Source organism: Phodopus roborovskii, unplaced genomic scaffold (assembly GCF_943737965.1).
Source record: "Phodopus roborovskii unplaced genomic scaffold, PHOROB, whole genome shotgun sequence".
Lineage (NCBI taxonomy): Eukaryota > Metazoa > Chordata > Mammalia > Rodentia > Cricetidae > Phodopus > Phodopus roborovskii.
In genome coordinates, this window is record NW_026126611.1 from 7,720,103 (window position 1) to 7,732,284 (window position 12,182).

Here is a 12,182-nt window from a genome sequence, read left to right on the forward strand (position 1 = left end):
AACAGGAAACAAACAGCTGCACCAGGACAGTCTCCACATCTGAACTCTCAGAGCTGCATGAAGGCAAGTGAGATTTCTCTTTCATTAACTTATAATTTTTTAAGCATTTACAATGATTTGAGAAGGATCAATCACTAGCAGACAGCTACACTCTTAACCTTTTCATGACAACCACTTAAATCAAGTTCAGGCTACAAACACAAAATTTTCCAAAGAGTTCATCCGACAGCCATTAGTCTGGCAGACTTCAGGTTTGCAGAGGCCTGCCAACAGGAGGCTGGGCTGAGAACAGGGAAGTCCGAGCCCAGCTATGAAGCTGCCTCTTCCGCCTCCTGCACTTGTCTCTGTCACTCAAAGGGACCAAGTTACCAAATCCAGATCTTCAATGCACCATTAGTATGACGTCAGTGTTAATGCACGACCCTTTACCCTAACTAATGTTATTAAAGACTAAACAAACATAGGAGAACCAAGACTCTTTCCTTAAAAGGGAGACACTATTTCATTAAAAATGTATATAGTTACAGTAACAGGCATCTAATATCCTGTTTAACACCCTCCTCTTCTAAGAACCACCAGCACTGAGTACCCCTCCCTTTCAAAAGTGACAATTCAACCAGAGGGACGGACATATGCGCTATTTGGATGACTCCAAAAAAAAAAAAAAAAAAGCCAACCGTTTGCATGTCGATCTCTCCAGCTTCTCCTGCCTGAGGGAAATGGAGTCAGAAATAGGGTTTTAACAACGAGATGGACCTCCCTGTTCCACTGCAGTCCTTCCTCAGTACTATCAGAACAGGACACCCATGCTGACCTTGGGGAAACAGAATCAGGACCCCCATCTACAGCGCAAACCTGTGGGCTTCCGGGACAAAGCACAACAGAGGGATTCTTTCCAAACCGGGGCATAGAAATGGCTTTTTGCCTGCCGGGAAGAAACATACCAGTTTGTTGATGGGAAAAGAAAACCTCCATCTTTTGATTACTCCCTTCTATATATTCATTACTACGTTACTAAGAATATATGTGACGTACTATATTGACTAAAATTACAATGATTAGTGTTTCTGACAGTATTTTTTTTAACAAACAAAAAACATGTATTACCAGTGAAAGAAAGATTTCATCCTACCATTTGCTTAGTGATCCAAACTGTCCACTTCTTACCTTGAAACTCAAGGAGCCGAAGTTAAAAGCAAACTGTCATTTAAAAAAAAGCAAAAGTTTTAAGATTGACAAGGTTTTGGCCAATGTAGCTATCATTGGGTATCATCAGCCTAGAGAGGACACGAGCTTTCCTGAAACCGATTCAATGCCAAGTGATTAAATGAACAGTTTGAAACCAGGGTTATGTTTTTAAAAACTTTTTACATATATAATTTAGTGAAATAGTTGCTAAATAAGACACTAAATACCATGAAAATAGTTCAGTCTAAACCAAAGGAGTCAGGACAATTATAAAAAGAGCTGTCATGGAGGCACCAGCAAGTGTCCCAAGAGGCATCACCAGACAAGACACCCAGTAGCTAGTGCACTCCATCGATTACACTGTAGGAGTTACTAAGACTTCCAACTGAGATACATCCAAGGTTTGTGAAATAAAGGGTTTGTATGTAAATTACAGGGTTTGTTATCATCAACCTTCCACTGTGTCTTTCCTCGTATGCTTGGTTCATTCACTGTCGATATCAGAAGCAAAGAAAACTACAAAATATACTCAAATGATAAGTGATGCTGTTCTAATGGGAGGGAGTGCTACAGGTTAATCTTTATATTACATGCTATATGTCAAGACCTATCAATAATGGAAATGCCAAGATTTATAAACCCAGTATGTCAGCGAGGAGAACCCTGGATGATTAAGAGCTACAGAAATAAGTGGAGAGAGAGATTTGTTCTGAGCTTAGTGTTAGCCCATTAAGTAGAAAGTAAATATTACTGGTCACGGCCCAAGACACGAGAATAAGTATGAATTTATCAGCTCTTTCCATTCTGGGGTAACGTGAGGCTCTGGCTGAGCCAGTTAGAAAACCTACGAGCATCTGCAACTGACAAGCATAGGGAGCCCTCTAACCCACATGGACAGATAGGCAGACAGGCAAGCCCAGAGAGAAGGCAGCCTCAGGATTCAATTAAAGATGCAGCGGAAGGACAGGGTGCTGTCTGGCCTCCTTGTACAAAGCCGGTTAATTGTCTAACAATGCTAAAGGGAAAATGAGGTCATAGAAAACATGGCCTCTATCTCATCATGTGCAAACAAAACTAAGAAATAAGTACCATACCTTCAATCCCAGCACTCGGGAGGCAAAAGCAAGTGGATCTGATCTCTGAGTTCAAGATCAGCCTGGTCTACAGAGTGAGTTCCAGGACAGCCAGGGCTACACGGAGAAACCCTATCGTGAAAAAGCAAAACAAACAAACAAACAAAAGGAAATAACTACCTCTGCTAAAGTGGTGGTACACACCTTAACTGTAGTGTGCCACAGGCATACACAAGCAGGCCGGTCTCTGTGAGTTCAGGGCTTGCCAGTTCTACATCGTGAGTTCCTGGCTGGTAAGCATTAAATAGTGAGGCCCAGACTGCTGGCTAAGGCTGGCTGTCAACCTGACTTATTTGGAATTAACTAAAACCCAAGCATCTGGGCACATCCGAGGGATTTTTTTTTTTTTTTTTTTTTTTTTTTTTTTTTTGGATTGAACTATTTGAACTGGGAAGACCTAACCAAATGTGGAGCGTTTGAGATCTGGGCCACACCTTCTGGTGGCAGCCAACATCAAAGACCATGGGAGAAGGAAGGTTTTGCTTTTGCTTGCTTGTTCTCATCTCACTGATGAGTTCATTATCCTGTTCCTCAGACATTCCTTCTCTGGTGTGAGAAGATATTTCTTTGGTATTCCAATGTAGACTGAAAACTGGTAGCCATCTAGGACTTCCTGGGACTCCAGATCCAAGTTGGGGGAAAAAAAGGAAGACTCAAAAAGCATTATCTGCTTTGACTATATATAATACACATGTACATATGTGTATATATATGTATGTATGTATGTATGTGTTATGCATATATAGGCATGTGTATGTACATACATATACATCATATACATACATACATACATATATCAGGCAGACTTAAAATTCATACATTACAATCACTATGCTATACTTTAAAAGCTCAATTAAAACTTATAAAGTCCCCAAACCAGGGACTATAGTGTCTTAGGGCATCTTAAGCTGATGACATTAAATCAGGAGGCATAATCTGAGAGACAACCTACAAGGGGCCCAACAGCAAACTCAGGCATAAATAACAGAAGCTTCACAGTCCTACACCTCCAGCCTCGCCAGGCCAGAAGTTACAGAACCTCCTAAGTCACATTGCACAAATGCATGCATCGAGTCTGTAACAGAATACCGAGTGTTCCCTGAAGCCATAATTACCTTAATTATGTACAACTTACAAAACAGCAATATAAACAAAAACATATTTGTAAACTCTATATAGAGATTGTTTATGCATGTGAAACCTTGCAGAAGAAAAATAGTGCATTGCAGTTCACTTAAATGAAGCTAGTTTCTTCCCCAACAGATTGGATGGCTTAGGCACAGCAGCCTTGTGCAATCCATATGCATACAGACTTGCCATAAAACCTAGAAGCTCTGTTCTCTTAAACCAAACGAAAAGGAAAAAATATCACAGAAATGTGATTTAAGTGCCAGTCTATCAGCCTCTGTGAGCTTCAAAACAAAACAGCAACAAAAACAGAAAGAAAACGTCAATGTAGACTTTTTTTTTTTTTTTTTTTTTTAATGGCCCCATAAAAAGAACCGGATGGGTTAAAACTGTCTGTGAAATGCGGAAATAACCTGAAATTCTCTCTTGAAGTAGGCAAGGTAAACATTACAGGGTGATAAGTAATAGACTATATGCCTTTATATCTACATGATAGAGATGTATAGATAGGAGGATTTTAGGAAAAATCCCCAATTGTGTCACAGAATTAGCTGAGTATAAACCGCCACTGGAATGCGTATGACAAGTGTGTGTTAGTGATGGTCAAGCTTGTAAACAGCTATGAAGAAAGCAATGCACACTGTTCGTCTGGCCATGCAGAAAGCTGGTACCTGATCATGGTACGTTCTCCAACCTGCTTCACAGCGGTCAAGAACACCTACAAAATCAAGCGTGTGGGGCCCACTGGAGACCCTCCTCCTGCGACTCAACTTCAATTCCACACCCTTGGCCGATGCTGCATCTGTAACAGGTGCATGTCATCCACATTCGACACACTCACCACACTGTAACTGCATTGAAAAGCTTCTAACACGAACACGGAACCCACCGCCTCTCTCATTCCTTCAAAACAACAGGAGCTAAGCAACACATGGTCCCATGCCGCTTAACAACAAGAGACTTTTCTGTGTGGCTCGCAGGCTCACCTCACAGAAACAACACCTACACAGAGCAGTGTGTGTCCCCTACCCATCCCATGCTGCCTTCTTCATGGGTACCCAGCCAACCTGCATGAGCAAGGCATGCACAGTCAGTCAAGGTCTACATCCATTACCAATGCGCCTTCCCCAATATTTATAAAGGACATAATGACTTTTACTTAGTGCAAACAAGGTTACAGTTCAAGTTAAAATCACGGCTCTCCCAAACTCAACTTTTAAACAAACTGTAAGAGAAATTGAACAACAACAATAATGCTTGAGGTCAAAATAAGTTAACAGGAGAATAAATGTAAAGACTGTTTCACAGGTTTATTCTGTTAGTTAATATAGAAATTGCCGTTCAAGTGGGTTCTCCATTCAAGGGTAAACTGAGTCCAGATGAACTGTTACGAGCGTCACCACGATGCGCCCCACACTGCATCCTCTGCTGCCATCATGCACAGCCATCACCACACAAGTTGCTTTGCCAAATTGCAACTAAAGTACTTTCTCTGGGGAAAACTCTATATAAAGTCCAAGAGTGATTCAAACCACTGACATCACCGAACCTTTCACAAAGCAGAATGTCCTTATGTTTCAGCTCGTGCACTGACTGACACTTCTGCTCTGTATCACTACCAAAATTCAAAAAAGCTAAAAGCAGCTCCGTAATGCAACAGAAATTCCTTTGTGCTCTCAAGGCGAGCCAGTCAGGTGAGATCTTCCAACAGTGGGCATCTGATCTGCCCAAGACCCTGAAAACAAACAGACTTAACCAGAACCACGGGGCTCTCTCAAGAAAGGAGTCTAAAGTTATTAATTCCCAAATAGATCTGAAACCTAGAAGCGTCTTCCCTGTAATATAAAATAGAGCAGACAAAACAATCCTTGTTTTCAAACTCATTACATTTTCCAATCAGCACAGTAATGTCTTACTGGTAAACTCGACGGCCGTTCCTGTTGAATTAAATTCAAGTCTTCGTGGTTGGATTTTCCTGGGGCCAGAGGAGGCTGAGATCTAGTTCCATAGCCTTCCTGAGACATGTCCTAAACAAACACAAACACACAGTGCATCATCAGTATCTCTGAGTGTGAAGCTTCATATAGTAAACAAAAAGCAAACAAAAGCTAGTCATGATTACATATCAAGTAATGTTACATTTTGATCAACATTTAAACATGTGACAGCAGTCATTTAAAACTTTATCAGAAGCAAAACCAGTAGCGGATCAATGATAGAAATGAATATAAATGGCAGCACACTTAGTAGGAGACTGCACAAATGGAGAAGCGCTCTGCGGGACAGGTGAGCTGTGCAAACCACAGCCAAGAGCTGGCTGTATTGCTTAGTCCTAAAATAGGATCTATTGTTTAATTATTCTTGGGTAGGAGGATTTGGGGAGTAGCTCACTCCTAGCCCAGGCTGGCTTTGAGTTTGTAATGACCTTCCGGCCTCAGCCTCCCAAGCGCTGGACTCACAGGGGTAAGCTGCCACACTTGGATAGCTGAACTATGATTGTCAAATACTATTTCAATTTTTAAAAATAATTAATGAAAATATTATTAACAACTGAATCTTAAAACGTCCTCCTAAATATCCACAGAATGGTATGAGTTTCCAGAAAACCAAAAAACACCCAGGTATGAAAATCCACAAGCCCATGTGGGGAGCCGAACACACCGCCAACCAGCTGTCGAGCAAGAGAAACTCAGCACTTCCCTGGCCTTTTCCAGAAGGCAGTTTGGGCGTTGGGCTGACAGAGCACTCAAGCTAAGCGCTGCCCTGCCTCACAGGCCCTGCATGGCAGACACTGGCTATTTAATACACGCCTCAGCTTTTCAACACTGCTCTCACAGCACACTAGAGCCGGAGTGGCCAGAGCTAAGGGCCTATTACATGGCTTCTTGCTTGGCTCTGAAAGTTGAAGAACCAGTTTCTAATGAAAGAGGGAAAAGAAAAAAAAAATTGGAAAATGCTACCTTCAAATAAAAATTCTTCAAATAAAATAGTGCAAATAGGCATTAAAGGAGCATACGCAAATTTTATTTTATTAGATAATACAGGGGAAAATAATGTTCATTAGAAAATTCTCTAAAACTGGCCTGCTGCTCCACCCCATGCTCACACAGAATACGCTGTAAATTCCATGGAAAGAGTTGGATACTGCAGAGCCCAAGAGCCATACAAACTGGATCTCACCAGTCGGCACCAGCCAAGGGTCAGTGTACACTGCCTTTAAACTGGCTCTAAAGTAAAGGCACCGCCTGGGAACAGCATTCTAGGGTCTCTCTTACAGAAATCTCCAACAAAAACGACAGGCCAACCCGACTCAGGCAAGTCTCTAAGGGTGATGTAAAAAGCCTCTGGGGTCGACTTGGGAGCTACCTCAAGACAAAGTGAGAGCGAGGCCTGCAACCCCGAGACCATGCAACCATGTAAGCCACAGCTGTGCAGCCTGGCTGCCTGCAGAGGGCGGCACTGGTCGGAGATGAGCAAGACTTGGAGGATTATTACCACCCAAAGTCCCACCCCCAAGGAAGCTCCCCACAGATGGAGGCATCCTGCTGTCACAGAGATGCTCTGCTGGGTACCTGGTAGTTCTCTGAGATTAACAGGCAGGGTTTCAAATCAAGTGGGGCACACGGCCTCAATCCGAGCCTTCGCCCAGCCACAGCAGGAGATGAACCCTGCTTCTCCACACACTTGTGCAGTACAGGGACCCACCCGTCTTCAATCAGCTTTGATGCTGACAGCTTCTCCCCACAGAAGAATCACAGCTTTGACCCTGCAGCTCAGACAGAGCCCCTAAAACGAGGATCAAGAAGAAGACCACAGCTGAACACAGTCAGAAGACGCTATGGCCTCGCAATTCGCTCTCTTGGGACTGCAAATGCTCAAAATCATTAGAGTTCACCAAAATTTTAAGTACTATTCCTAACCACAGAAACTTTCAATTATTAAACACAGTTGGAAATAAAACCAAAATCCAATTTCATGAGGAATGCCTGGAGAGGGTTTGTTCTGCCTTGGGTGGGATTTGAGTGTAGCTCCAGAAGTTCAGAAGCTCAGGGAGTGGGTAGGAGTTCTAGCCTGTACCAGCCATCCCTCAAGGTCACGTGCAGAGCAACCGTGTGGTCTATAATACAGAGAGAAGCCGAGGCAGGAGGACTGGGGATTCAAAATCAGACAGGGCTACCCGGCAAGGCACCGTATATCCCAGGACTCACTTGAGCTTCAGCACTGCTGTTACCCTTTAACATGCACTCCTTTTCACCTCAAGTAACTGAACATGTTTAATAAGCCAGGAAATGACTGTCAGCGTCAGGGAAGTGCACTGAGCACTCTGTTTCACATATTTTTAAAGCCCAGATTTGTATTTGAAAACAACATTGCCTTCTTTAGTTATTTATAAATTTAAGCCAGCATACGCATTTGAACACTCATTAAATTTATCTGTCAAGTATATAAAAAGTCGGCTCTTCAAAACAACACCGTATCATGAAACTCTCCGGTACAAGAACCAAGCACTGGACCGCGGTCCGCCGCCTCTGAGCACACCCCCACCTCACCCACAGACTGAACGATGGCTCTGGGCTGAACCATCTACATACTAGGACTCGAAAGTAACGGGAAAGTGGCACACCGTGTGAAAGCCGTGCATGCTCAGAGACTTTCTCTGGGCTGTCTGGTAAACGGACCGCGCTGACTGAACGCCTGCAGTGGGCCACTCCCTTTGTTGGGTACACTGCCACACTACAGCAAGGTCAGCTGGAATCCAGCTGGCCCCCCTACCTACAAAGCAATGAAAAGCTACATGAAGGAGCTAGTACGAAGGCCGAGAACACACAGGGCCACTTGTCCTTTAGTCCAATAGAGAGCCAGGTGTAGACACAAAGCGACCAAGGCGGTGGGAGACGCTTGCCCAGAATGCACAGGTACGTGGGTTCAGTCTCCAGGGAGCACATTCTCATCCGCGTGTGCACATGCAAGGGTGCACACACACACACACACACACACACACACACACACACACACACTGGGGGAAGGGCTACTTTTGCTTTTTTTTTTACATTCTGGGTACAGGAAGAATGTCTGAGAGGCTTCGTAAAGGCCAGTGTCACCCTGATCACAATCCCTTGCTGCCTCTGTCTCCCTACTTTGGAAACTCGTGTCTTCAGTTAATCCAATGACACAAGGCATTTCATTGGTGTAGGAGAGACATTCCACAGAACACTGCAAGCTGCAAGGTGACAAGCTGTAGAGAAGAAACTTACCGTGTCTCTAGATAAAGACACCGAAGGTACTGTCCCCAGAGGGCACACAAGATAGAACAATCGCCTCTGCCACCTCAGGGAAACCCTACAGGAAATGCCAGCATTGGAAGCTGACAATCCAAGAAGTAGCTCTGCAACAGCTCCACCCACAGGATGTCTCCTTTATGACCTTGCTCCTACATACCATGCAGCAAAATATGCGTGATTTGCTTCTTTGTGTTCAGTCCTATGTTGTGGTCTTGAGTGATGGACACTTAATTTCTATAGCTGTTTGCAGACAAGAGGAAGCTTCAAGAACTACTGCATAGTGAATGATTTAATATGATTTTTACTTTTTAATTATAGGTTCCTAAATTTGTTTCTTTATAAGCTTCAAGGCTACACACTGACCACTTTCAAAATACTTATTCCAGTATCATGAATAAAAAATTCAAATACAAATTCCTCTTCATGGATTCCAATGCAAGACTATTTTCTCTCTCTGCCTTGCATTGCCATTATAGTTAAGGGCCGAGAGAAGCCAGACACAGGGGCTCAAACTGATTCCCCTACATCTGTCGTCCAAAGTCCCCACAAAGACCCCACATTGTCTATTCTCCTTTTCTCCATTAACATAGAAGTATGTGGAGCTGATGGAGAGATGGCTCAGAGGTTAAGAGCACTGGCTGCTCTCCCAGAAGTCCTGAGTTCAATTCCCAGCAACCACATGGTAGCTCACAACCATCTGTAATGAGATCTGGTGCCCTCTGCTGGCCTGCATGGATACATGCAGACAGAACACTGTGTACATAATTAATAAATAAATCTTAACAAACAAACAAAACATAGAAACATGTAAGGAAAGTTCACCCTCATGTCCATGTCTGACTCCAAACCCTCAACTGTTCTTTCTACTTCATGCCTCACCTTACAAATGGGCCTTAGGACATTCATACATCTATTATTTCCTCTAGGCGCGCACACAGCTGGCAAATCCCCACCCTGAACCCAAATCTTGTTCATCCTTCCTCCTGCTAGATGGAAGCATGTGTGCTGGGCGCCCGACACTTCAGCGTCCTGCCCACTTTGAGGCCCACAGACTCATGAGTGCTCTGAAAGTGCTCCCTCCTGCCTATGCAACCAGCATCCCCGTGTGCAGGAAACCTCTTCCTGACCTCAGGTGAGTAAACCTCAAAGGCTGTGCTCAACGGCGCCCTCCCAAGGCCTGGTCCAGGGTGCTCTGCCCATCTCTGCGCCTCAGTTCTCCTCACATCCTCCAAGGAAATGCCTGGGCTTTCCACAGAATCCCGCTACAATGACCTCCAGGACCTTGAAGCAATATCCCAGCCAGCTTAGACAGGTCATCAACAGAACTGCCTGTCCCACATTAGCGACTTCTTCAGAAGGCCACTGTCCTCTTGGATTTCCAGAGCCTAGCCCTGGCTAACTCAACAGCAGCCAGGTAAAGGGCTGGCATGGGCTCCCAGAGCTCACACCCCAACTCCAAAATAAAAATCATGAGGGCAAGCACACAGAGCTGAGCACTGGCTCACGCCCAGGAATACACATCAAGTTAGCAGCTACACTGTCTGGGAGCAACGTGCTACTAGACACAGTTTGTTGTCTGCTACTGGCAGAACTAAGGCAAAAAGATGACTGTGAAAGACTGCACTAAAAATAAACTGGAAATCAAGGAAGAAACTGGTGTAGAGAACAGTAATGATGCCGTTGCAGCTGGCAGAGCAGGACACAAGGAGCCTCCTGGGAAACGGACCAGCAATCCAAGTCTGCAAAGAGCCCACCAACACTAGAGCAATCTGCCCGTGTTTTAAATTTTAATTTTTTTTTTTTAAATGAGTCATTGGGATGGCATGGCTGGTTAAAGGTGCTTGCTGCTCAAGTGTGACGACTTAAGTAGAGTCCCTGGAACCTACAGCGAAAGGAGACAACAAACTCCACAAAGCTGTCTCTGACTCCTCATGAGCCCTATGCCGCACTCAAGCTCACATTCACGCTCCAAGATCATAAACACGTCATGGACACACAATAATAAACATTTAAGTAACAAAAGGTCCAAGGAACAGGCTGGGTGAGTCAGAGTATCTATCGCACACTGTGGGAATCCCAGAACATCACTCAGTTTAAGAAAAAGAGGGAGAAAAAAGACAGGAAATGTTTGAAACGTGCACGTTAAAAGCTATTAACCAGGAGCTGTGGAGATGATTCAGCTTCTGAAAGCACTGGCTGCTTTTGCCTATGAACAGGGTTCGGTTCCCAGCACCCACACAGCAGCTCACAACCAACAATGTGTAACTCTAGTGCCAGCGCATCCGATGCCTTCTTCAGGACACTGTGGGCATCGGGCATGAACATGGTGGACATACAGAAACAAAGGAAAACACTCAATGGCATAAAATAAAAGTAAAAACTATTTAAAAAGCTATTAATCAAAGATTGGATTTTAGGTCAAACAGCAAGGCGGGGCTGGGGTGTAGCGTGCTAGAACATGTTCCAGGGAGGGGAGAGCGTGGAGGCTCCAGGCAAGAAACTAGACGGAGGATGCAGATGAGCTGGCTCCTCACTGGCTTCATCCTGTCTCCTCTTTGTCACTGAAATCTCCCAGGCATTCTCCTCATACCAGTTCCAAAACTCGTGTAAAGATCACATGACCAAAACCCAAATGGGGCTCTCCTGCTACTGACACCAGAGTCCCACTTTAGCTTCTATTGAAACCATGCTCTCTGCAAAATATGACACGCAAGTGTACTGATGCATTTACACGTGCACAGGGGCACAGGTGCGTGTGCTCGCACATCAATGAGTCAAAGGCTGGATATGCGCTTCACAAACCACGTAGTTCTTTTCCTTCAAAGGGCTATCTTCTTGCAGATTTGAAGATACTCAAGAGAAAACGTAGACCTGCACAGCTTCAGCGCCTCTTCTGAGCAGGCTTAGTAACATCCACAGCGTCACGTCTGTCATCAGTGACTACTGCAGACTGACAGCTGTCCCCTACACCTGCAGGGGGGTGAAGCCCGAAGGGCACAGAGCAGAACTGTGCCACCAGGGCCTGGGGGTAGCAGCACCACGCCTTTGACCCCCTCCGCTCCATCCTGAACTAGCAGTGTGAGAGCGAGGAGGCAAAGAATGCAGATGCCTAAAACCTCATTTCCTAACAAAGACAACTCAAGAGCTAAGGATTAAAATAATGCACCATTTTAGTAGTCAGCTAATTTTTCCAAACTCGCAAAGATCAACCAATCAGCTGCAGTCACTCCTCCCCTGTGTACTCATCAGTGAAAGGCGGCACATGCTAAAATCGGTGGAACACCCAAGGGTGTCTGCTCCACAACTTAGTACCACAAGAAGTCCTTTCTTCACCCACAAAGCCGTCATGGCAAAAGTGAACTCTCCGGTTAACAGCAATCATTCTACTAAATTTAAAAAGACACTATAGAATTGGAATCAAAATGTTAATTCAGCTCCTAGGACCTTACGT

General features: G+C 44.4%; 1 protein-coding gene across 2 annotated transcripts in view; it reads right to left on the bottom strand.

Annotated features, from left to right (window-relative positions):
- The window catches only part of Arid1b (AT-rich interaction domain 1B), a 318,541-nt gene that overhangs the window by 192,726 nt on the left and 113,633 nt on the right, over nucleotides 1-12,182 (bottom strand). For both annotated transcript variants that reach the window (XM_051206127.1, XM_051206126.1), the window contains exon 4: nucleotides 5,366-5,476. In XM_051206127.1, coding sequence (XP_051062084.1) covers nucleotides 5,366-5,476 — 111 coding nt within the window. The remainder of the gene's footprint in view (nucleotides 1-5,365; nucleotides 5,477-12,182) is intronic.